This window comes from Rissa tridactyla, chromosome 2 (genome assembly GCF_028500815.1).
Source record: "Rissa tridactyla isolate bRisTri1 chromosome 2, bRisTri1.patW.cur.20221130, whole genome shotgun sequence".
Lineage (NCBI taxonomy): Eukaryota > Metazoa > Chordata > Aves > Charadriiformes > Laridae > Rissa > Rissa tridactyla.
In genome coordinates this window covers 43021088-43048601 of record NC_071467.1, presented here as the reverse complement: position 1 = coordinate 43048601, position 27514 = coordinate 43021088, and the positions used below count along the sequence as shown (strand labels likewise).

At 42.9% G+C, this 27514-nt stretch overlaps 1 protein-coding gene across 1 annotated transcript in view; it reads left to right on the top strand.

The window, feature by feature from the left end:
- XKR4 (XK related 4) overlaps positions 1–27514 on the top strand; it is a 230359-nt gene that overhangs the window by 132924 nt on the left and 69921 nt on the right. The window contains exon 2 of the mRNA XM_054191824.1: positions 12308–12507. Coding sequence (XP_054047799.1) covers positions 12308–12507 — 200 coding nt within the window. The remainder of the gene's footprint in view (positions 1–12307; positions 12508–27514) is intronic.

The window sequence follows — 27514 nt, the reverse complement described above, 5'->3', positions numbered from 1 at the left end:
GAAAGCACTCCTATGCTACATCAGGCTCTTAATTATACTGATTTTCAGGGTGCCAGTGAATTCAGACTTAATATTTAAAAGTGATGCTCTTTGTTTGTACATATAGGTACAACAGTTGGGGACTTACCTGCACAGAGATTTTGTGTTTGTTTAGGTATATTTGTAGCATTTCAACGGTATGGTCTCCCAAGTTTTACAAGCCTTCTATCAGATGTTATATCCTTCTCTACTGGAACAAGATGCCTAAACTGCAAGGGAATGACAAGCTTATACATATGCATCTGTATGCAAATATGATTGTGTTTTGTGTTGCAAAACTTTACTGGTCTTACACCCAACTAAAAATAGTATTTAAAAAAATGTTCATAGGCCAAATCTTACCTATATTTTTTCGAATGTTTGGGTGGAGACTAATTCAGTGCTACTGGCTTATTTCAGGTTACCTTAAACTGGTTCTTAATCAATCCTAAACCAAGGGAAGCCACCTGCAAGTCAAGAGTTTAAGTGCTTAAATCAACCATTGAAAATTCCTATTTCCAATTAAATGGAGGTAACTGTCTGTGTAAACTAACTCATATGGATCATACAGATTTTTTTAAAGTAATTTTTTTCTTAAATGGACTTTTCATTGAAGTTGCTCCTGCTGCACATGAATGAATCTTTTCTGAGCTAAAAGGTAACATGTGATATGTGTATAAGGCTCTGACACTCCTGACTATTTTGTGCTGCCTCTTTCAATGGCCATTATGTTCATCTGCCCCTTAGGTTGTCCTTCTCAATATATAGTATAAAAGAGATTGATGTGGTCGGTCTCTTTTCTCCTGTTTGTCTAGGGAATTTCTGCCATAGGAAAAAATCTTTCTTCATTCTTGTTGCATGCCTGGGTTATCTCTGCCCTCTTTTCTGAATAACTTTATGGACAAAATGGCTGTTGAATTCAGAGTCAGCCTCAGCATTTGTTATAAATTTGTGCCCTTTGATACGAGCTATTTCTTGAAGCATTTGTTCCCATAGGCACTATCCTTCAGTGCTTCTTGGGTTTTGAGCTATATTTTAAGATGGAGCTAATACTGGAATTGAGAATTCCAGTTAGACTAAAAACTGTAGATCTCTAATGACCACAGTTTGCTTTCAAGCCCTAAAAGTAATTGCTGTCTTGCCAGCTCATGTTATTTTCTCCTTTGGTTTGTATGTTGCTGTCAGCATGTCAACCTTCATATTCCTTCATCTTTTCTATAATATATTGATAAGGGGGCAAACTGGGAGGTCTGTAAGTTGGCAAAATTCCCACTAGATTCTTCAGGGTCTTTTTCTCACTGACGCCCTTTGGATTTGGCCTATGGGCATTGATGAAAGGCTGAAATGAAAATGCTGCCATTTGCCCTAGAGCTTTTCCCCTAGGCAAAACCCAAGCAAGAAACTTTATTCCAAAGATTTCTGCATACTACGTTTGCAAAGCACACAGATATACTGCATGGTACAGTGTTCAGCTTGATATTCAGGACCATTTCTTTGTGAGATGCTGTTCAGCACTACTAATACTATTAGCTGGCAAATTTGGTTTTGAATTGAATCTTATATAAAATTCTTCAAGCAGGCAACATTAAAGTGCATTCTCCATTAGTCAGGACCACTTATAAGCACCAACAGGAAGTTAGCCTGAATTCCTGTTAAATAACACTGACAGCCATTCGAATATCACATAAAGATCACATGAGCGCTGTCTGTCCATATCTTAATGAGTGACTAATCCCACATTGCTTCCTGAATGCTTATAGATTGCTCCATCCAAACAATGAACATTTGACTTATTAGGAATTTTATATCAGAGGATTAGCTAATAGCTTTTCCTGAGTACTTCAAAAGAAAAAGCTGAAGCGTAGACTGCTATATAAATAGGATGAATAAAAAAGTTATTTACAGCATAGATATTTCCAAACAGAATTCTCAGTTGTGTGTTTTCTCTGAGCCAGAAAGAGCAAGCAGGTCCTATAAAAGCTCTTATAAGCAATTTGGAAGGTTTTTTGGAGGAGGGAAGGGGAAGGTTGGCAATAGTTCATTTTTACTGGTTAGTGGAGGCAGCTAGCTCCTGCTGTTTCATAGTGTGAGATTACGTGCTAGGCCCCCAGAGTGACACAACCCAGATTCATCCTGGCACACACCGGTGGTCATGAAAGAAAGATGTGTATGTGGAAGGAAACAAATTATATTTCGTCTGCGGAGATAAAATATAGCCTCTACGCCTAGCCATCCTGATTCTCTAGTATTTGTACTGCTGTTGCTTCTCTCGGCTTTTGCAAAAGATACTGCAGGCATCTCCTCTGCTTTAAACATGCAATTTTTTCCTTTCCTGCACCAAGGAAATCACAGCTGCCTGCTTTTGTTCTGTGGAAGTTGACACTGGAAAGTTGCTTATTCTGCAGGCAGATTCATCTACTTAATTTATCAGAGACATCAGAGAGAGCCACAAACAGCATGGATTCTAGTGAATAATGGCATGAAGGCGTTCCCTCTTCCAGATGGTGAGTTTGACCATGAGTTTGAGAGCTTGCCACTGAAGAGTTCCCTAACAAAGCTAGTCATGAACTGGCACAGGAATACTCAAGGGTATTTACCCCACTAGGTGCTCTAGTGCTCCACCTCCATGTTGAACCCTCCCTTGTGGACTGTTCAGATCGATAAATAGCCCATGTCCCTCTGGAAATGGGTCTGAGAGATGGATGCTGGGAGAGACTTGCTCCCCCTGGAGGGGCCTGAGCATCTCCCTGTGTGCAGAGTGAATAATAAACACTGGTGCCCAGGAGAAGAGCCTGTCTCCAGACAGCAAGTTCTCCAGCCATGGGACGCTGTTTTTCAGAGTGTGCTGTTGTACACTTTACTCCTCTGGAAACTAATATGTGGTAAGGTAGGCAAAGGGTTCTTGATGCCTTATCCTGGTCTTATCCTTATGTGGTGATGGGATGCTGGCCGGATGCTTCTCTGAAGAGCTGGGAAATGCGCCTGGTGCCCCGAGCTGAGAAGAAGCCAGAGACACTGTCCTCCAGCTGTGCCCACTTCTACAAGTGGTCCATTCTTCAAGTGCAGTCAAACAGGTGGTCAGGAGACAGGTGCGTCTCCCTCGCCAGTCTCACGAGGCGGGTCTTGGGACCATTTCCAAGGGCTATCATCATAATTCTGTCATAGCTGGGAAGGAACAGGGAAACCACTCAGCTCCTGCTGCAGCCCCAGGGGCGGGTGAAGAGAGGATGCCTATGATAATGATTATATTCCTGTGACAGCTGCGTGGTACAGATCCTTGGCCATGACTAATTGCCTTTCCAGGGAATGCCTGAAGCTCCCTGGGAGATTCTGTGCTTTTCTGCTCCCTGATTCTTCTTGATACCTCCAGACTGAGACACAGAGGCAAACCAGGATTCAGTTCCCAGGGTGCTTCGGGGTGACTAACAGGCAGACAGGCTTAGAAGCAAATTAAAATATGACATGGGGAGGAAGGGAGGAGAAGAGGAGAAAGAAATTCAGTGTAAACCACTATTGGTTGGAGTTCTCAACTCTTATTCATAGGACAGAGACAGCCTTCCACTGGGGCACCACCAAAAATGTGTAAGGCTGTGGGAAGAAAACCAAAAGGAGACAGTCACACAGCAGGCTGTGAATCAGGATTTTAATGTAGCTTTTTGAGTGCCCTGGCATTTATCAATAAAGCCATGCTTTCCTAGCAGTTTCAGTTGAGTGCAGTTGAGTTTGCTTCAGCAAGCCTGTATGGACCCTTTCAACACAGCAGGAAAGCCCTTGGTATCTCAGAGGATGCGAAACAGGGCAGATCTCTGCTCTCTCAGGAAGCTGCTTGCCCTCAGGTGTCTCATCTCACACAGGCACCACTTCCAGGGCTGCAGCCTCTACCATACCTAAGAACCTCCAGTGTTTCCCACAGGTGGAAACCAAGGGGCCTCTGAGGCCCAAAGCGATTTCATCAGCTTTTGGTGAAGCGGTGGCCGTGGTTAAAGAGCACACAGGTGTGCGGTGCCGTGCAGGAAATGAGAGCGCAGTAGAACTTCTTTGTTGTGCTGCTGAATGTGTCTAAAAGGCCTTGTGCCCTGATTGAAACAGGAAGGGCAGCTGTTACGCAGCACCAGTGGCAATGCCTGGTGAAGAAACTCTGAGATACAAAGCTATAGACAGATACAAAGCTATAGACAGCTGCAGCACACCATGATAAATATTTTTTTTTCATTTCACTTCTTCATTCTCCTTTTCAATTCTATCCCATAGTTGATTAGCGCAAAAAAATGCACTAATGTTCACTACGGAGAAGTATCAGGGCAGCATCTTGAGGAGCTGCAGCCAATGACTGTATGACAAGGTTAAGCCATCCCTGTCACCGGCGGTGACACCATCAGCTGTTTGCCGGATGGGTCCGCAGCCACCCAGCTCCATCTGCCCCTGGGCCCTGGCACTGTGGAGGGGGAAGCTGGCAGGAGGACGAGCACCACAGACACAGCAGGGGCAGCCTGGCAGCACGGGGACTCCCAGGCCAGTCGGGATGCCACAGAGCCGATGGGCTCATGGGGATCCCTGGGAGGCAAGCGCATGCTGGGAGTATCCCAGTTCGGAAAAGAGAAACACGGAAATGATTAAACTAAACGGCAGACTTGCAGGGGTGCTTCTGCCTGATGTGGTGGCAGCACATGGCGGCCGTGGTGTGGGGGTATCACCGCGCTGTGTGCGTAGGCAGGGGGTTTGCTGCCTGTCTCACCAGAATCTGCAGGGTGCAGAGGAAAGGAAGGGAGAAGAAAACACTGTAAAGCCAGAGGGGTGCTAGCACGGGACAGCTGGGCATCTGTGGCATTCAGTGCAAGCACGCAAGCTGCACCTCTCTGCCAGTACAAGGAGATTTGTTTCCCGGAGGGGGCCTTTGCCTCCCGGAGGGTTGAATCCCACCGTAGCCTGAGCAGTGGGACCGAGCAGCCGTACCCCACAGGTGAGGGGGGTTAGTAGAGGAGCCGGGGGCACCAGGGATTTCTGTAGAGCACCCTGCCTTCTCCTCGTTAAACCTGTACCTACCTGGGTCCTACCATCTCCTGACACCCGCGGTTCACATGCTGTAAGTCCGCAGTTTGGCCACGTCAGGAAAGGAAAGGAAGGTGCCGGGGATGACTGGTTACGTCTGGGGAATTCAGATAGTAGCTAAATTCAGATGGCCATAAAAATTTAGATGACCGTAAAATGCTGCTGTAATACAACTCATGGTCATTTGGGAAGGATCACCCAGTCATGGAAGATGCTGGGGAATGCTTTATAGGTCATAATGAAACAGATGTAATCATTCTGTTTATGCTCATAAAGTGCCTTGCTTTGCGTTAAAGGTAGTAAAGGAGATATTTCGCTGATATCTTAAATATTGCAAGGGAAAATTAAATACAAGAAGTTGGAGTTTGTTTTTTATCTTTGTAATGGAGGTATATTCTGGAAATAAGTCTTTTAATGTCTCTTATGATGAAATATTCCCCAGTGGGGTCTGTCCTCACATGGATCTCATCTCAGTGACACAGATGAGGATGCTGCACTCATAATTTAAAGTAAATTAAGCCCAGACTTTTGACTGCTGGTAAATTGCCAGCACCGTGCTTGGTTGGACAAGCTTTGGTCACTGCTGTGCTACAGAATGCATTTCAGTTTCCTTTTGCACATTAAACCTTAATGCTCCCATCAAAAAATAATTTGATTGGAAAATTAGAAGTTGGCTGCTTGTTCATTCCTAGAGAAAGGAATTAAAACTGAAGGGATTTGTCCATTTCTTCAGAACAAAAAGAATACGCATTAACACATACCGATAAGGAAGAAAGTATTCCTGCTAAAGAGTCTTTTTTTTCTTTTTTTAAGTATTCAGGCACACCTAATAAAAAGGCACATAAGAAGCAAAATAGAACAATCTGTTGTTATTTAACACAGCAAATACTGTTGAGATACAAATACAGTTAAGTTTTCTCTGGTAACTAAGCAACAGAAGAAAATACCACTTATCTGAATTGCTGTTTATTCTACTGTTTTTTAGCTCTGCAGTAGTGATTTTTATTCTCCACACCTCAAACACAGAAAGAACAACTGTTTATGGTACGGCTAAATTGTTTAATGTACTGTTTGATACAGGGGCAAATTAGGCATCAGAATAAATGTCTAGGACTGCTACAACTAGCCATTAATGACTTTTGATCTTCTCCCAAATGTTTCAGTAGATTATGTAACATAAGCAAATGTCCTCTACTGACTTAGGCAATTGTAATAAATATGGACTACATGAGGCATGAAATCAGAACATTTTCATTTTTTCCAAAGAGTGCAAATAGTCTCTCATTCATGTGTATCATCCTAAGGACTTTTTAGATTAAGCACATGGTAGCAATATAGTCTTTGACACTTCTAAACGGAAGACTTTTTTCTAGAGCTGTGTATATTACCATCAGATGGATGGTTTCATTAAGGTGAAAATCTGTAGTAAGAAGTGCTCAGAGCCATAGTCAGACTGGACTTGCATATGGCACTCCGCTTGAGTATGCACACGCTCGTGCACACTGTCTAAATAAAAAGCAATTGAATATAACTCTTCCAAATCTCCAAAATATCAATTTGCAGCTAAAGGTTTGCAATAAATTGTGGGACTGGAAGAAAGGAGGTAAGGGCAAATGGCAGACTTTGGGATGAGAAGCCCAGAGGAGCTCAGAAGACTGAAAGTCGTTGACTGAGCCAAACTATGTGCAGCAAGAACAATTCAGTCCCACACACATGGGAACAACACATCCACCAGCAATCAGGGTTCGGTTTCTCTGTTCCACTTATTATAAGCATCAGATGTCTGTACTAAAAAGAATAGTGTTTGTGAAGCATAATGGAGCAGCTTCTGAAATAATTTCATAGCAAAAAGTAATGGGCCTAAATGACAGCCACTACCATGAAGTAAACTGGGTAAAAACCCAAGCTCTGTGAAATCAGTGCCAAAAGCCTCTTCAGTTTCAGATACCAGGATATTCACCGAAGGCCTTTTATAAAAGACTAGGTGACCTGCAGTCAGGTTGGAAACCTTTAGTCCAGATGCCACTGGCATCTCAACTCTCTCTTCCAAAATATCTGACTGAGGACTTGCCTCCCATTTGGAAATTATTCTGGGGGCCTCATTGCCTACCTTGTATTGGAGCAAGAGCTGAGGATAATGTTTTTTATCCACAAATTCAGGACAGAATATCACATTCCAAAGAATAAGGGAGAAAGGAGTGAGATTTTTCTCCACACAAGAAAAGGGCAATTCATCCCCATCATGGGTTTATTAAATTCCACCTGGATTTGAGTCTGCTGAGTAAAAGCTATACCTTGCTCCTGCAGGAAGGTGTTAGGTTGGTCAGCTGCCAATTCCTGGGGAATGAACCCTGTGAGATTATTTACATTCATCCCAGTTAATCAATTAATGTTTGTAAAGCACTTTAAACTTGAAAAGCACTCCTATAAATATTTGGTATTATCATATAATTACACCACCACATCTCAATTAAATGCACAATTGGCCATGCTTTAATCATGTAATTGAAATGTCATGAGAAGTATTTCAAATCTAGGTGTCTCAGTCTGTGCTTACCATCCTCAAGTCTGGTGTGTAAACCTGGAACAGAAAGAGGACTCTTGATTTTGGAAACATTGGAGACCCACCGTTTGGTCAGAATGAATGTCTCTTTCCCTAGTACAGAAATAAATTTTTTCCACAACTACAAATACAGGTAATTTTTTGCCTCTATTTGTCTTGCACCTTCAACACTTCTTGTAGGCAGCGCAAGAGCTAACCTGCTTTTCTGTTTGTTTTGGGTTGTTTTTTTTTTTTAACTTTACTGCCTTCCCTCATTGATATAATGGAAAAAAGAACATCACTTGTGATGTTGTCTCAGATTTATATCCTTCAGGGTTATGCTTTATCAGTGGTCTGTATACTTTGCTGTGTGATGTACTGAAATAAATTAAAACAATTAAATGCTGAAGCATCTCCATTTCCTCCAGAGGGTAAAAAAGACATTAAGCCTCAAATAATGATATATACATTGCCATCTGATTATCAGCGATATAGGAAGTACTGCTTCCTGCTCCATTGTCTTCATTCTAAATAGTAAGCTTGTTTATATCAGTGTTGACAACCCAATCAGTGTCCTGGCTTAAAAAAAAAAAAATAAAAGAAAAAAAAAGTAATTTAAAAATAATAAGATTTCATAATGCTTTTTCATAGTACATTTTATAGTCTTCTAACTTTAAGAACTTTAGGAAACTCAGTTATCTCTAAGCTTTTCTCCACAAAAATGAGAGCTATGAAATTGTGAAAGGTTTTTTTGGGGTAGAGGTTTTGTTTGTTGTGTGTTTGGGTTTTTTTACTTTTCTAATGAAATCAGAAACTTTAATGGACTACCTTGATTTATTAGATGAAGTAGTTACTTTACTAGGTGGTATTGTTACCATACTTTCCATTCATAGAATGGTTAGAGTTGGAAGGGACCTGGAAGAGACCTTAAAGATCATCTAGTTCCAACCCCCTGCCATGGGCAGGGACACCTCCCACTAGACCAGGCTGCTCAAAGCCCCATCCAGCCTGGCCTTGAACATTTCCAGGGATGGGGCATCCACAACTTCCCTGGACAACCTGTTCCAGTGCCTCACCGCCCTCACAGTAAAGAATTTCTTCCTGATATCTCATCTAAATCTCCCCTCTTTCAGTTTAAAACCCTCGGTTTTTTGCCTCCTTCTTCCGGTGCTCTAACTCTCGGTTCTTCACTCCTTGTCATTTCTTTTCATGTCAGTTAAATGCTCTTTGGGGAAATGGACAGCCAGTTCTTATATATATGTACAGCACCTGCACAAGACTGTAGTTGAGCCCTCTAGATGCAATCACAACCAAAATAATAACATTTACATCTGCTCTTTCATTTTCATTGGCATCAGTTAACCCTACAATGAACGTAAGATATTTTCCTATGCAGAGCTGTTTTTACTTCTTATTGTCTTTCTGGAATAACTGTATATAAGACACACAACGTAGGCTCACAGAAAAATATGAGTTTAACCAAAATGGCTCCAGAAGACCAAAATATAAAAACTTTTCAGGGCAGGAACTACCTCTGAGTGTGTCTGTATAGCATTTGCTGACAATAGGACTCCAGTGAGGGTGTCTGAGATGCAATTACATAATGCATATATATATAAAATGGAATGTGTCATTACTGCAGTGTTAAGCTATATTTGGAAACCACAACAAGAAAAGCACTTTCCCTGATTATTTTTTTTTTTTCACTATGGGGAAAAAATTGTCTTTGATTTATGAAGCATTTTATAAGACCATCTTTTTATTTTAATAACTGCTAATTTGCACACCTAACATCAATTGGTGGTGCAATTAATTGTGGATGCAAATGAGAATGTTTAGCTGTCTAATCGCCTGATTGGGCCTATAAATCAGTGACAGTAATTATGTGTGTAAATGCTCATTTCAGCCTGCAATTAATTTGGCCAAAATTGATAGGACAGAAAAAAATACCACCCTAGGCTGAAATTTGGTCCCCAGTGTGTAAAAAGAGAAAGTGCCTTCCTTCTCTGCCTCTTGTGTCTAAATTGCAGAGAGCTAAGTAGACAAAGAGCAATGATTCCCCAGTCCCCAATAACTCACTGCCAGTGTTTCACAATAAAGTGCAATGGGAGAGGAAATATTTCCATAAGGGCTCATTAATCACAACATATTTGCCATGCACAACCACTCTATAGAGCAGGTAAAGAACCCTAGGGAATGTTGCCTGGCACAGCATGTCATTTTCATAATCGGAAAACTATTTTTTGCACAAATGCTGTAGAACTGAAGTTGCAGATGGCTCCATTGGCAGAGCTAGAGCCTCCTGGCACAACCCTCGTCAGCCAAAGCTACTTTATGTATTTATAGCAAGGGTTAGTCATATCTCAAAAGAAGGATGCTGAAGACGCTTTGTGCCCACTATGTGCAAGATTCCCAGGTGTGCCCCTTGGGAGGGCATATGAGGCAGGCCAGAAAAACCCCACTCAAAAAAACAAACTGCAGAAGGAAATCCAAGTCTTACCTGTCCCCATTGTTCGGCAGGACACTAATGAGAGGTCTAGAAACAATTCAGCTGACTGTGACTGAAAACCTGGGGGTCCAGCAGACCCCATTAGCAGAACTACGTGGCAAAAGATGCCTTTCCAGCTCAGTGGCTTCTTTCAGATCTGGGCAGCAGGCCATTTCACTTTACCTAACCCTGAGGACATCGGAGACCCCCTGTTATCCCATCAGACTCTGCCCGTCTAGACCAGCTCAGTGTTTTGCACGAGACTTAGAGTTGGTGTCTTGTTTACTGTACCTTTGTGGTCTCAGGCTCTGAGCAGTTCATTGCTGCTTCACTCCCACATGGGACTTTGATAAAATTCAAAGCCACCTGCTGTGATTTTAATTTAAATGTGAATTTAATGTGTTTTCCTTTTATATTGCTATGATGTGCACTGTCAAGAGAAATGCTGCAGGCTCAGATCTGGCCTCTCAGCTGTTTCTCTGTGCTACTCCCTGGTTTTGTTTGGTGCGTATTCCTGAGTAAAGCTGCTGCTCCGCAGTGGTGTGTGCATTGGGTACAAGGGTTCATTGGGTACCAGCACAGTGGTCATTCCTTGAGGGGGCAGCTGGAATCTTGGGCTGTTCTGCCAGTCAGAGGCCACAAATCTTCTCATCAGTAGAATATACCACCAGAGTTACAAGTGAACAGAAGAGGCGTGAAGGGTTGCATGCAGTCTATATTTAAAGAAGTGCCACAATTCATCGTGCTCCACCAGTTATGAAAAGGGTTTTAAGACAAGGACTTGTGAAAAGGAGGAGAAATACTGACGTGTTTTATCTTAACTGATTAAAACAATATTGGAAGTGGTTAAAATTTACCAAAATTTTTCCTCACTAGAAAATATAACCTCACTGGAAAAAAAAAAAGTGCTGTGAAAATATATTAAAATGATCATAAGGAAATGCTTTCAGGACCAGGACGTGAAAGATACATCGAGAAAAAGAGAAACAGAGATCCACATCAGTTAGTAGCCCAAAGGGGCACTGCGGTAGGACACAAGTCACCCTGATGCAAGACAGTATCTTAGTCTTCAGAATTTTTCATTAAGTGAGACTCTTTTTTCAGCCAGCCTTTTTTCAGCCAGCTCCCTTGTGGGAGCAAGATGGGACCCTGGATTTTCTTACACGGAATAACAGAGAGCAGATTAGAATAATAAAGCAGATCAAAGGCCACCCAGAGGGGTCGTTGTGTTGTAACACAGGTGTCTCATGGGAGGCCGCTGCAAGCTCTGCAAGGGCCACGAAAAGCATCTCAGCAGCCGGGTAGCTTGGCCACCATAAGACATCCCTTGCTTCCTAAAACCACTCATTTGCTCCTGCGCCCGCTGACATCTATTTAATTGGCTGGTCGCCAGGTGTTTGTCCCCCTGCTTGCACAGGCCGCCAGAGCTGACACGTGCTTTCTGACCCTTAACTTCTCTCATCTGCTGGTTACTGCTGCCAGCAGCGGCAGCAGCCTGTTGGGCTCTTGGCTCCTGCTGCTTCTTACTGCTGGTGCTGCACGGGAGCTCTCATAGTGAGTCACTTCTAATCACCAAGGGAACTCGCAGCCAGATCTCCGCTCCTCCTAAAATAGGAACTCACAGCTAGATCTTCTCTCCTCCTAAAATAATCAAACTATGAGGAAAAGCACTATACATTTGGCAGTACCTGATATATGACATTCAATGCATTAGATGGGTGGAAAAGCAGGACGATGAGCTCAGCCATAGCAGGGCTGCAGGCCAAGACCACCCCAGGCTTGCAGTGCGGGTGGTCTTCCGAGTCCACATAGAGCCACACAGAAAGGAGATCAGTCCTTTGCAGGTTCTGAGTAGGGACCATTGCAGAATCAACATTTTTCCCCCCATTATTTGAAAAACCTCTGAGGGAGGCCATATAATCAACACATGCCCCTTATATTTCAATTCAGAATACTGGGTCCTTGAAAGTAACACTATTTAACAAATAAGACAATGCTAAGCTTTTAAAATGGTTTTATGAAGGAAAGTCTTGTCTTCAGTTTAGCTTACGCTTATCACAGCAACTATTATAAATTGCAGTATGATATTCCTTTTAAAAGAAAGTTCATTATTTTGAAGTACATTGAAAAAACGTTTGTTATTTTCAAGCAGAAGTGTTACCTGTAAAATGTCGTTCTGCATTTCTGTAACCTCTTTCTTTTATTTCCAGGTATTTCCACACAATATACTTGGGTATCCGGAGTCGACGGAGCGGAGAGAATGACAGGTGGCGGTTTTATTGGAAAATGGTGTATGAGTATGCAGATGTGAGTATGCTGCATTTGCTAGCCACGTTTCTGGAAAGTGCACCACAGCTGGTCCTGCAGCTCTGTATTGTTGTACAGACTCGCACACTCCAGGCTCTCCAAGGTAGGGGTTCATTTAATCTATTTGTTTTTTATCATTTTAGGAAGATGTCATTTCTATGCATACGTATTTATCCTTCAAACTGCTGTGTGCCGTGTACTGCTGGCATAAGAGCTGATCTTGCCTGCTAGCAGCTATTAAGCTGTTAACAATGACTCTGTCAAGAAAGCCTGTGCTGTTGGAGCTTTTTTAGCCTTTCTTATTGGCCCTGGGTTGTGGGTAGGATTTATAATGTTTTGCTTTCTGCATGTCCTTGTAATAGAAGAGTTCTAATAGAAGACTTCTGATTATCCACTGGGCCAATGTGAAAATTGCATCAATCAAACTATTGCTCTTCTCCCTATGCTTCTTTCTGTGAATGTTCAAAACCCTCCAAACTGCAGTAATGAGGTTCATACGGTATTATGCAAAACAGAGAACGGCACAGCAGAAAACAGCTATTCTGTGAAGAAAATGCCAGTGTCTATGGAGTGCATGTCCATCAGTTCTCAGACATGTTTATCTGAAATAGTACAAGTCAGCTCCTGAGCATTACAATAATACTCATACCTTCAAGATCTGGGTTTCCTTCTAAGGTTGACGCTTTCAGCAAGCATGATTACTTGATTACTTCTTTCACTAAAATGGTAAATGCAGGCATATGTCCTGCCATAGGGTTTTGTCAGTCAACGATACAGATATAAGAATATCTCCTTCTCTGCTGCTCTTTTGATGCTACTTCTGCTTACCTGACAGCTTTCCTTTTGTGTTGCACCATTGTTTTGCCTTATGGCTGCACCTGGGCAGAAATCATTAGCAAGGGAACGAGGCGAATGAGAACTTGGGATCCAGAAGGTGACACAAATGTCATGAGGCAATAAGGCGTGAAGGGAGGAGGGGAGGAGGAGCGGAGGGGCAGAGGGAGGAAGGAAATGTAGCGTTTTTGCCATTTGTTTTTAAGAAAAAACTCATGTGCTTGCCACTGTACAAGATAAAACTGTGGCAGCACAGCACCTTGCTCCAAGAAGCTCTGGGTCTAGTTAGCTTATTATGAGTAACTGATCTGGTGAAAAAGGACTGGGAACAAAGTGGGTAACCTTCATCCTGGGCGGCTTCCTGTGGATAAATCAGAGGCTTTTCATTTCCCTCCCCTTTGAACTGACGTCTAATAACAGCTGTCCTGCTTCCTGTGTTTTTTGGTTTTGTTTCTTTAGATCTAAAACTCTGTCACCTTAAGGGGAAAAGAAAGCCAAAGTATCTATTTTAATTAGTTGGTGCTCTGTACGAGGAAGGTTGCCTAAGCACTTCCTACAGCTATTTCTCAAAATGATACTGCCCCACACCAACCAGTCCAAACTATTATAATTCAGAAGAGGGTATTATCACTTCAAGAAGCTTTGTCCCCCCAGAAAAAGAGAGTCCAGAGAGAGGCTTAGGAGAAGAACATAGCCAGAATACTGTATGGTCAGCTGTAATTTAGCTATCTTCATAAACTATTAATACAGAAGGCCTCTCGCCCTCATTTTAGTGCAATAACAGATCTGTCTATGAGAAATGTGCTGGTGAGTAGGCACTAAGCCTGCGATGTACTCTGCAAGTGGTAGTTAATTAGAGAAAACCCAAAATGCTTCAATTTAAAAGGCAAAAATGGTTCCTGAAGCCTGCAGTCAGCTCCGTGAAATCTATGTATCAGAAACCAGAAAGGAATAAGACTATAATTATGGATTTCAGCTGAAAAGGATGAAAATATTTACACATCCTCTCTTCCCCCATTTTCTTCCATCTTCCAAAGAGAATAGGCTCCTTTTAAAAAAACTAAAAAAATTAAACAAGGTTGTAGCATTTCCTTAAACAGTAGTACCATTATATTCTCCTGATGAAAGCTAATATGTTTTAGTACATTGCCAGCTGTGAAAATCCTTTTTCTGTTCTCTCTCTGGTTTTAAAGACATGTTAAGGATAATGCATTGTGCTATAGGATGGTAGATTTGCTGTGGGGCTGCATAAGGAGAGCATAATTTCCCTCAGTGGTATCGGGCTACAACTGGGTGTTTTAAAAGGCCTAGCCATAAAGTATATGCTTCGGCTGGCTGTCCGCTCACTCAGCCTGTTATAGAGATTTCTAACATGGATCAATAAGCAGAGTGTTTGATTGATTTTCTTTGTTTAGAGAACACTACTTGTTTTTTATTGTTATCCTTTTAGTTCTCTGTCCCACAGGACGAAGTTATCATGGCAATTGATAAGTGCCATCGCTGGTCCACATTCTTAAAAAGTATACTTCCATCACAAACCACAAATTTGGCATGGGAAATGAATGATACTGGAAATGTTTTGGTCTACAAGCAGGGTATTTCTAATATCAAGCCATTAATGTCCTCAAGAAAAACTGATAAATATTTTATTTAGGAAATTGCATATTTTGCATTCCAAATGGACCAAAATAGCATCATTCCCAACAGGAGAATGCTGTCAATGTGACTGAAGAGTCCCCGTTTTGCAATGTGTGTTGGCTGGGTGTAGATTATTTCTTATTTCCATCCTTAAACACTGCTAATCAAGGTAAGAAGTACATACAGGCATGTACATACGTCCTTATGAAGATCAAGCAAAATATTGCGTGATGTGTGTGAAACCTTCCCTCTCAGTCTTCCGTCCACTGCAGAGAGGGCCACTCCAAAAGCCCAGAGGATGCACCACAAGGATCCTTTAGCACTTGCCTGGGCTCCCCAAGCATGAATTAAAAAACTGCAAGGTAAACTTCTAGCAAGGATTGTGTACCACTGTACCATGACTGCCGCAGCAGAGCACTGCTTATGCAGGAGGCCACAGAAAGTCATTGTGGAGTGGCATCTCTCTTCTGCGTTGGCACCCAGAGAACCCTGAGTATCGATAAAACAATCTCTAAATTATTATCTAAAAATCTAAGATTTCATCAAAACTGGCACAATTAAAGGTGATGATCATTCATATTCTGCCTACAACGAGCAGCCATGTCCCTCCCAGAGTGGAAGGAGAGAAACGGCTTATGCGGGAAGCTGATGATGTCTCAGGGCTAATTCCTCAAGAAGATGAACAACTTCAGTATGTTGCTGGACTAAGCTGGAGCTGGTCTAACCCTGCTATTACCTCCACCTTTTCCACCCTGGTGGTTCCTTTGTGTTTGAAGAAATATCTACTCTCTAGAAGACAGATGTGCCTTGAAAATAAGTAATTCCTCAGTCTTTTCCTCATGGGAGTCTGTTTCCTTTCCTTTCTCTTCATGTGCTCTGAGCAGAGCACTCCCACAGCAACTTCTCTGCTGAGCCAGCAGCACTTCCAAATTGTATTGGTTTTTTTCTTTTTTTGGCTTTTTTTTTTTGTTTCTTTCTCCTCTCCCTTAGTTACTCTGTAGGAGGGTCATCTCCTAAGCAGCTTCATAGTGGGAGTCACTAGCTTCGCCAGTCCTGTCCTGGGTGGGAACTTTACGAGGAACGGGGCAGCTCTGCATGGGGGAGGAGCAATGGCAGAAAGTCTACTGAAACAACTGGTGCTCATCCGCATCCGTCTGTTCGCATAAGGGCATATATGTGGACAGAAGTGTCTGAACCATCCACAGGTGAGCTAGTTCAGCTCCCAGAAACAGTCTAACAGCCATATCCTGGAGGCCAGGGTGGGCACCTGATCTCAGTGCCAACCTACATACACCAACCACCTGAAACTCCTTGTGGACCTGGGCCCCTCGCCCCTTGTTTTCAGTTGTGCTCCCAGGGCTGTGCAAGCAGGTCCTGCACTGGATCTACCTCCAGGTCACAGGGAACCAAAATGCCAGAGTTGAAAGTGTTTGGATTATTGGATTACCCCAATAAATTCAGAAGGCTGCAAGTAATTCCCTTAAAAATGCCTCCACCCTTCAAGCCATTTAGCAGAGAAGCGGTAGTTTCGCAGTCTGCTATAAAAACAAACTCTTCCACGATAAACTGCCATAGACTAAATATTAGGCAGATTTGCTGACACAGTAAGATCAGTCTAAAGGCTACAAGACTCTTCCTTGGTTGGGTCCCTGGACATCCAGCATAAGTGGCCACATCTCACTGCATTTGCTCTGCTGTCCCGACAGGTCTTAGGACTGACAAAGTGACAGGCAGACCTGCACTGGCAAGTTGGCTCAGTGGGGTTATTCCGCAGTCACTTGAAGCCAATATACCTGCAGGCTGCCCCTGAAAATCTGTGATTTAATGATGGAATTTCTTGCTGGCACCTCACCCAAGCTGCGTGCTCCGGTCACGTCACTGGCATTCCCATGGCTGCACACCGGGTCCCTTGGACACGTTTGTTTTCCCCGTTGCTTACTCAGTGGGATCCAGCTGTACTCCCTGGGGCAAGGGGGTGTCACACGACTGGTGGTGCCAGCCCTGGGTAGGCTGGGGGAACACGGGTGGGTGGGGAAGGTCAGGGCCGTCCCTTTCTGTGGCACCTCGGTTTGGAATCATGCCTGCAGACTGGCAGTCATGCCTTGGCACTCCCCTTTTACTTCCTTCGATTTTCCCACTGTGCCATTTGATTTTAGAAAGACTTCCCATCTTAAAATTAGTAAAAACCAGCAAGCAAAAAATCCTGCTGATCATCTGATTGGAAAGGGACTCCTATCCGTTAGCATAGTGTCATCTTACTCAAGGGCATGGTGTTCTAGCTGCTTCTAGATGAGCAGGTAGACAAGATTACTTCCTGGATTTACCACAGATTTCATTATTTATGCTGTATTAATTAACACATTGTTTAAATTATAGATTAGCTTCTCACTCCTGTTTACTGCATATTATGCTGGCTAGTCAGCGCTTGACATTTTTTTCTTCATCAGCCCCTGGGGGGTTTGTTCTGGCTTCTCCATACAGTCCTATTAATCAAAGTCTCTATCAAAGTTTAATCAAAGTCTAATCAAAGTTTATATCATATAAAGCTGCAGTTCTTAATATAGACTGACGGTAGTGTAGAAGCAAAATGAGAAGTTCAGAACAATTTATAAATTCATCAAGTTTCATTGAAGTCACCCCACTCCCATAGAGCTGCTGGATTCTGCTGAAACTGCATTTCCACAAAATCTCCCTGGATGACCATTTTCCCATTTTCTGCCAGCTGTGTTGGAAACTCCTGCACTGTTCATATGCCAACACCGCAGCCAGCGTACAAAAGTTCGTAGTGACACCAAGCATCGCTCTCCAGTCCTTCTAGCCCAAACAAATTGCTGTTCCTGCCTGAACTGAACAAGTTCAGAGACTTGCTAGGAGTTTGTGACGTGGCTGATAGGTCCTAACTTTATCTGGCAAAAGGAAATTATGTGTTAGCTAGTTCATTAAAAAGTCCTCTGGCAAAGCTCATCCTCATGCATCAGGAATTCAAACTCTTTTCATATCAGCGCAATAAACTGACATTCATTTAAGTCTTTACAATTTTTCATGTGAGGACAAGGCTATGCTTTTACATGGCTTTTCTTTTTATATGACCTTCACAGCAATTTTGGATTGCTCTGTAAAGGGCTGCCTGCATTTGCAGTGCTCTTTAAATAAAATAAATAAATAAATAAGAACAGGAATTCTGGTGTAAAATCTTACACAATTCAATGTATATTTGTATGGAAATAAGGTGCAGCGCTTGAGTTCTGGGCAAGCTGCCACTGCTTTTCTCTGTACTGACAAGGTTCTGCACCACTGCAGTCCAGCACCCAGGCTTTCCAGAGGGAAAGAAAAGCAGAGAAAGCAATAGTCTGCCTGCAACTTGGCGAAAAAGATTTTCAGTGACAAGGATGAACAAATATGATATACTATGAAGTGAATGTGTCTTCTGCAAATGACTTTCAAACTGATCTGTAGGCCCCTTTGCAAATCTTAAAATGTTATCTTGCACTCATTAGGATGGAGGCATCGTATTAGCACACCCTGGCTTCTGATAGGACAGAAGAGGACTTCCTGAAGGCGATCATGTCATATAATCCATTTCATAACCTGATTACAATCTTAAAACTAGTTATACCCTTTGTATCTAATATTCCAGTTGGAAGTTTAATTCTCTGATTGATAGAGACCTGCTGCTGCTGTCCTGCCTTTTTAATTTCATCAGCAGCATGTCCCTATTTATTCTTGTGCCATCCCTGTTTTTACACTTGTTCCCTAAGGAAATGAGCTTCATGTGATTATGTAGTCCATTTCTGTCCTTCAGTCCTGACTTTTTAGAACTTCTGATCCGTTGCACTGTTTCAATCAAATATAAAAGAACAAGCAACATCTCAAAGATAATTATGTTTCTTTAAATGTTGTGAAAAAAGCAGACAAGTCAGAGGAAAAAAAAGACAAATGAGAGCCTCCACTAAAGGGAAGAGCAGGCAGACTTCAGCCGTTATTCTTTTTGTCAGGCACCAGCCAATCCAAATATGCATCCTTCCAGACAAGGCACTGCACTGCTATCCCCGTCCAGTGGGACTATTGTGATAGACAGAGGGGATTAGGGAATAAGAGGCACTTTGATGGGAAAGTAAGAATCATTCCTCCTGCTGCACGTTCTCTCATCTTACGAGAGGTTCTGCATTCTCTTGATGGTCTTCACAGACTTTCCCTTCATCAGTTCCAGTCTGAATTCATCTTTGGTGAATATGGATGACCAAGGCTGTACAGAGTACTCCATGTTACATTTCTCCAGAGCTCTCATATTTCTCATGGCAGTATCTCACTAGGAAGGATCTAGTATTGTAATTCCCTGTTGACTCAGGCATCGCACTGGTTAATCCTAGTTATTTCATGATCCCTTAAAACACACAGGCTCTTCTGGTGTCATGTCACCCTGATGAGGCTTCAATTATATTAAGAAATATTATTAGCAACTAAATGCACGTAATGAAATTTCATCTCACTTCTACTTTTCCAGCCTGCAAGGTACTCCTGATTTTTCCACATATCACTCTCATTTTCTGCATTGATAATGTCTCCCAAAACCTTATTAGTATATTACTATTTAAAACCAAGGTCATGAAGAGAAATATTCAGACAAGATTGGTTCCAAGGGTAATGAGTACTGAAAAAAGTAATTGTAATCCTACTCAAGACCAAGGGTTTTTCAATAGCATTTCAACATAATCCTGCAGTATCTTTCTTAACTAGTTCCTTCACCTACCTTAGCTATCTTCTGCTAATCCCCATCTTCTCAAGTTTCTCACCAGTACTTTCCAATTAGCATGGTAATCACCATTCTGCCAAAGTTGTGATAGATTAGATCTGACACATTTTATTTGTTGAGAAAGGGGTTACAAAAGAAAGATAACAAGTTAGCCTAGACTCTGTGGTTCTCATGATCTGTCTCAGTGTCCAGATGGAGACTGGTGGCAAGTCGTGTCCCTTAGGTGTTGGAACCAGTACTGTTTTATATCTTCATCCATGACATAGACAGTGGGATCAAGTGCACCCTCAGCAAGTTTGCACACGTTTGGTGTGATTGACAGGCCTGAGGGACAGGATACTATCCAGAGGGTCATGGACAAGCTCAGGAAGCGGGCCTGTGTGAACCTCATGAGGTTCACCTGGATCAGGGCAACCCCTGTTTTCAATATAGGCTGGGCAATGAAGAGATTGAGAGCAGCCCTGAGGAGAAGGACTTAGGTATACTGGTAGATGAAAAGCTGGACATGAGCCAGCAATGTGCACTGGCAGCCCAGAAAGCCAACTGTATCCTGGGCTGCTTCAAGAGAAGCATGGCCAGCAGGTAGAGGGAGGTGATTTTGCCCCTCTACTCTGCTGTGTGTCCAGCTCTGGGGCCCCCAATATCAGAAGGACATGGACCTGTTGGAGTGAGTCCAGAGGAGGCCCATGAAGATGACCAGAGGGCTGGAGCACCTCTCCTTTGAAGACAGACTGAGAGAGCTGGGGTTGTTCAGCCTGGAGAAGAGAAGGCTCCAGGGAGACCTTGTAGCGCCCTTCCAGTACCTAAAGGTGAAACATGGGGAGGGATTCTTTATCAGGAAGTGTAGTGATAGGAGGATGGGTAACAGTTTTAAACTGAAAGAGGGGAGATTTAGATTAAATATCAGGAAGAAATTCTTTACTGTGAGGGCGGTGAGGCACTGGAACAGGTTGTCCATAGAAGGTGTGTTTCCCCCAACCCTCGAGGTTTTCAAGGCCAGGTTGGATGGGGCTTTGAGCAACCTGGTCTAGTGGGAGGTGTCCCTGCCCATGGCAGGGAGGTTGAAACTAGATGATCTTTAAGGTCCCTTCCAACCCAAACTATTCTATGATTCTAAGACAATGGTCTGTCTGGCATATTGGACCCTCTGTTCCCTTCAGAGGGGAGTTGCCTACAACTGTAACCCATATTTTCTTCCTTATGGAGGTGGTCTTGATATAGGGGGTAGGCCATGTCTCAAAAATTAATATCTGGGCTGCCTTCAGTAATATTTGTTCTCCAGCCTATATCTGAGAAACGGGAGTCTGCCATAATGAGACAATTCTCTGCAGAATTTCTGTGTAATAACAGTTTGAACATCTCTATCCATATCCAAATTTAACTCTGAACTTCTACAGCAGACTCTTAACAACTTTCCACTAACTTTGCCCAAATAAATTTCGTATGCAAACAGAATCTGTTTTATCAGGGATCCGTTTCTGAAATTTCAGTCTGTCATTCCATTCACGGTCACTGCTTCTACCATCATTTCCATCTTCTCTGAATACCAGTTCCCCTTCAGTAGCTATGTCTGGGGAGTGATTACAAGTCCATGGTGTTTCTGTAATCCTATAGTGGTTTATGTCCTGCACCCCTGCCTTTATTTCCTGTGTTTCCAGATGTCCTGTCCTTGTCCATTCATCTATCTATAGGTATGATACAACCCCATGCATCGCTACAGGCTTGGGGAAGTGTGGCTGGAGAGCTGCCTGGCAGAAAAGGACCTGGGGGTTCTAATTGACAAGTGGCTGAACATGAGCCAGCAGTGTGCCCAGGTGGCCAAGAGGGCCAATGGCATCCTGGCTTGTATTAGAAATAGTGTGACCAGCAGAATAGGGAGGTGATTGTCCCCCTGTACTCAGCACTGGTGAGGCCACACCTTAAGTATTGTGTCCAGTTCTGGGCACCTCAATACGAGAGAGATATCGAGGTGCTGGAGCGAGTGCAGAGGAGGGCAACAAAGCTGGTGAAGGGCCTGGAGAATAAATCTTATGAGGAGCGATTGAAGGAGCTGGGACTGTTTAGTTTGAGGAAGAGGAGGCTGAGGGGAGACCTCATCACTCTCTACAACTACTTGAAAGGACATTGTAGAGTTGGTGCTGGTTTCTTCTCACAGGTAATTAGTGATAGAACAAGAGGGAATGGGTTCAAGCTGCAGCAGGGTAGGTTTAGGCTGGACATTAGGAAAAAATTCTTCACAGAAAGAGTGGTTAGGCACTGGAATAGGCTGCCCAGGGAGGTGGTGGAGTCACCATCCCTGAATGTGTTTAAGAGTCATTTAGATGTGGTGTTAGGGGATATGGTGTAGGGGAGAACTTTGTAGAGTGGAGATGATGGTTGGACTCGATGATCCTAGGGGTCTTTTCCAACCTAAACAATTCTATGATTCTATGATATGTCAATACAAGTTTATGTAAAAGAACTAATGTACACAATGTGGCAAGTTAGGTTGGAGTATCATCTAGTCCAAACCCTACTTGAAGCAGAGCCATCTTCAAAGATAGATCAGGTTCCTCAGGGCCATGCCTGTTCATGTTTTGTGTGCTTGTGTGGATGGAGATCCCACAGCCTTGATGGGTGAACTATACCAGTGCTCACCACCCTGGTAAAAATTTCTTTCCTTACAGCAGATCAGAATTTTCCTCACTGTGATTTGTGACTGTTGCCTCTTGTCCTTCCACTGTGCACCTCTAAGAAAAGTTTATCTGCTTTTTCTCTATAATTCCCCTTTAGGTAGGAGAAAATGGTATTAGATCTCTCCCCTTGCCTCATACCCCTCTCCACTATCCCTCTCTCCAGGCTACACAAACCCACCTCATGCACTGTGTGCTCCAGGCCCTAACCAACTCACTGGCCCTCCGCTGGCTTTGCTCCAGTTTGTCAAAGTCTTTCTTGTACTGGGGGCCAGGAATGATATGGTCACGCAGGGCTTTGCCTTTGCCTTTGCAGGTTTTTGTGAGGCTGCTCTCAGCCTGCTGAGATCCCTTTGCAGGGCAGCCCTGCCCTCCAGCGCATCAGCTGCTCCCTTCTGATGGGTCCAGGCTTTAAGATTATTATGAGCCTGAAGGTATTGTGAAGAGAAATTCCTTATGGCTGGGGGGAATGGCAAAAAAAAAACCAAAATGCCCCACCAAAATTACTTTCAGGTTATCTACAGGTTTTTAAGTTTAATAGTGGCTCCACGAAGCTGCTAAGATATACATAGTGGTAAAGACAGCCTGAGACACAAAATAGTGCACTTAGTTTCTGTAAGCGTGATGTATTGCCTACACACTGAATTTTATCTGTTGGGGAATGTCAGAAAGTTAGTGGCATATCCTTCTGTTCCATTTTTGTTGTGCTAAAAGCACATTCGCTAAAGAACAAATTCCTAGTTTCGTTTTGGGTTACTATGTTTTCTATGACTGGTACTTTTGTTCAGGGGTGGAAAAAAGTGATGCATGCTTGGCACAGAAAAATCTTTCTTGTGTCTAATATAGCAGTGAGAAATCTCAGTCGTGATTGTATCTTACCCAAAACCTGCACAATAGTGCAAAGATAAGAATTAATGTGAATTCTTCATCATGCAGTGGCCTTTAAAGCTTCAGGCAGGGAGCCAACGTACCCATCCAGCTTCACTCCAAATGCATCGATCTGAAATTTTCTCAGCCATTTTCTTTGTTGACCCATGATATCCTTCCCCCTTATTCATCCTGTACCTTTTGGCTTATGTGCAAAATTCCTCTTTTTGCCAAAATTTACCAGAAGAGTAATCCTTTCTGTTAGCTGAAAGTTGCAGGTCAAAGTGGGACTGCATATTTTAAAATGTGTCTTGCATGAAGTTCAAGTTTAGTTGTATACGGGATATAATACAGGTGATGAAATCACCTGTGGAAATTAGTATCTATACATTATTTTTAGAGGTATTAGTATTTTTCTGTTGCGAATATTCTAGGTGAATATTGAACTACAAGTATCAACAAAACCCATTGCATTCATTTTGTGCTCAGAGTTTTGCAAGTATCAATTAATAGCCAGTGCTACAATCAAACAAAAGGTCCGGTCTGGCATAGGAGGGTCACCACTGCAGATGCCTGCTCACTGGAGTCAGTGGAACTGCTTTCATGAATAAAGACTATTCACTGGATTGGACTTTACAGGACCATTGTTTTACAAAAAGGTATTAAATAGCTGTCTTTTGTGTTAGGCTTGATATTCTACCTAACCTAATGGGGATACAAATCTATTAAATATATTTTATTAGTTTTTGGTTTCCCTAACTAAATTATAATGACAATAACTTTAAAATCCTTTCTTTTTTCCTGTGGGTGTTATTTTTTGCACTGCGCCAGTTAATAAAGTGGTAAACTATATTCTGTTCTCTCTATGTAATGAATACAATTTAAAAATGAATCATTAATGGGTTTTGTGCTACACCAGAAGACAGAATTTCTAGTTTTAGTTTTGATTGAGGCATTTAGCCCATCGTTTGCGCATGGGTGGCCACTGTGCTCTCATGAGTTAAACAGCCTGGGCAGGAAGAAGCTCATGATATGAGGCTACTGAATCACTATTGATCCCAGTCCGTTACATTTAATAGACACCGCGTCTGCATGCTCTTTCCCACCCTGCAGACATTTCAAGGTGCAGAGGAATTCTTCCATTCTCACATAATCGAGCCGAAAGCGTGAACCGAATCTTTTCTCAGTGTGTCTTTCCTGGCACAGGCACAAATGGTCCTCCTCCCTGTCACCCTCCAGCAGCCACCCGGGACTGTCACAGGGTTTTGCAGGAGCTCCGGCAGTGGCACCCTCCTGGAGCGCCCACATGGTGTCACCAGGAGGACCCAGAACCCTGCGGCGGGGTCAGAGAGTGGCCAAGGGGCTGATCAGGGGCATCCTGCAGGTGCTGGGCACTGGGGCCACAGGGCTTTTGGGACTCACGTGTGACAGAGATCAGCAGCAGCAAGTCCCCTCTGCCAGCGGCCGTATCGCTCCAAGGCTGCTGCCACGTCCCCGGCGGTGGGAACAACCGGATGACTCATGAAAAACCACCTGATTCGCTGCCGTTTTCAGTCTGTGAAATTAAATAAACTAACCCCCATCTCAGCTTACTGTTTTATGCTGCGCTAAAATCTGCGGTGGCTCAGGGGCTGCTTCGTGAGCCGTGCTGTCGTCCCCGTCACAGGGGCAAGCGAACGATGGGGTGTACCCCTCCTTCAGCCATCTGCTGCCACCCCTGCATCAAAGCCCTCGGAAAGCTTATGCAACTTCAGGCTGTTTTCAGGTTTTAACGAGTGCCTTCGGTACTCTCATATTCTCTTTCCTGCTCTGTGGAAAAATGTGTGGAGTGGTTCATTATCACTGGAAAGGTGGACAGATAGGAAAGAGCTGTTCATACACCGTCTAGTCAAATTGGATCTTTCCCAGGTCTCTCGTGCCACAGAAAGGTGTTCAGAGCTCATTTTGAACACCTAGGTTAGTCGTTCTTGGTAATGAAGCTTTTAATAAATAAGATGCCCCAAAGCCATAAAAAAACGAGCTCCGGTGATCTTCTTGATCCTGATTCGAAGTGGCATGGTAGCATTTACTCTCTGGGTGCTCATAGCAGCTTGTCATCCTTATTACCTATATATAGCACATAACATAACTGCTTTTCTAGGGAACTGGGCTCTTTGCTGGTTTTGCTCAGCAGAAGGCAGAAAACATGCAACGTGAGTCCAAGGCAACGGTAAACTGAAAATGATTTCCTGTGTCTTTTCTTCAGACCCACTGTAGTCCCAGCAGATCTCATAGGCGCGCCGTGAGACCAAGACTCTCATCTAGAGGTTTTTAGTCAGGTATTTTCACCTGCAAGCACAATAGACACTAAAATGGTTTGCAGTAAAAAGTTATTCTTCTAAGTAAGTAATGAATATTTTATATCTTTTTCTTGGCATTTCCTTTAAAAAGCATGATTTTACTTTCCACTCCTATGGAGTCAGTTTTGTTTTAAAGAGCTGTGTCAGAAATGCCTGAAAGTGTCTTGCATGGTGATTCAGCAGGAAAGAAATGGGGTTACAATCATCTCCTCGAGAAGAAATCCAAAGGTGTTTTCTGGTTTTTGATGTTCTTTTTTTTCCCCCAGACTTTGAATTTCACTTCCTTGATAATGAGGGTAGCAACAAAACTGGGAAGCCAAGGTGGAAGGAGTGCATGATGAAGCCATACACCTGGCTAACTCATTCCCCACACCTGCTCTGGGGCGGTTCATTTTCACCTGCTTCAGTGCCTTTCCTTGAGATGCAGAGCGGTGCAAGCAAGGGCAGAATCAGGTCTCTGCCTTCGCAGCAGCAGCAGCACATCATGTGGCAGCAGCCTTTGGAGCCAGATGGGTTTTCTGAGCAGAGCATAATGGATTGCAATTGAATTGATATTTTAAGCTAACAAATGTTTAGATCAGAGAGGCGCACAACACAGACGCTTACAATACAAGGCTGATTGCAGCATGACAGAAGCAGCTAAATGCTGTAATGGGGAAGGTGGTGTCAGCATTTCACTTCTAAATTTCGATTCTCAATGACTTCAAACAGCTGTAAAAGTTCACTTTTAGCTGAGGCTTGAACAAGGACATGGGCCAAGACCCACAGCAATCTAAAGATTTGAAGATCCCAGTTCATGTCTGTATGAAAGGCTTCCCAGTATGTAAAAGCTTAAATGTAAGAGGGTAAGAAAATCTGGTTCCCCACAGATAGGGTCCTGTGTTTGTTTCTGAAGCCGAGACGCAAGTGAGGCAGCGAGAATGAACAGAGCTTTGAAAAAAAGCTCTTCTGAAAAGATCAACTGGGTAAAACGTACAGAGCTGCAAGTGATCTTTAGGAAAGCACATCAGCCATACTTCACCGCACATGAAAGCTAAAGGACTGGTAAATTGAACGGTGGCAAAATCAAAATTGTGTATAGAGAAACTGCTCTCTTTAAACCTTTAGCCTGTATAAGGTACCCCTTTGTTATAAAGTATGACTGAGGCCAAGCAACCAGTAAGGGTGACCAAGGATTGAAGAACCTTAATAATAATAATAATCATCATCATCAGAATTCTGACAGCAAATGCTTACAATCCAACCATTTGGGAAGTATTTACACACTTGTATCTTTCAGAGTTCTGTTTCCTGAAGTAGAAAAAGCCCTTTTCTTGATGGCAGGATATTCCTGAACTGCTTATTGTAGAATTTCTTATACCTTTCAGTGAAGTGTCTTGCACTGGTTGTTATCAGCAAGACAAAAGAAATAGCTGGCCTATGAGTCCAGTGCAGCTGACTTGTCTTACATTCATTTGTTACCACACTTGGGGAACTCTTCTGCATTATGGGCCTTTTTTTTTCTCCTAGTCGACGTTTCGTCAATAGGGACCAGTCACCAAGACCAAGTCTTTCAGATTCTACATTCAGAAGTATTTAAATTGTCTCTGAAGAACAAATTAGGAAGACCAGACACTTAAAACTATCTCCTGTTTTGACAGTCTGGATATCTGTACACACTGTGAACCAGTTTCCAGAATTGATGCTAACAAGAGAGTTCTTTAAGCAGCCTTGAAACAGAAGAGATGGATCACAGCATATAAAGAAGTTAAAAGTAAAATTGAAAGGTATTGTAGAAGATGGTTAGACAAATATCTTAACATGAGTAATTTGTAGAACAAAGTCCTTAACCAAGAGAGAATTCCAGTTAGAGGTTTTCACACGTTTTTTTATATATGAGCCGTACCTGCCATGAAATGAAATAGCACTGCTGGCAAGACTATGGAATGGTTCTTAGATACCAAATTCCTGATCCCAAGAAATGTATAGAAAACTTTGCCAAATGTCTCCACTGCCAAGTCTGAAAAG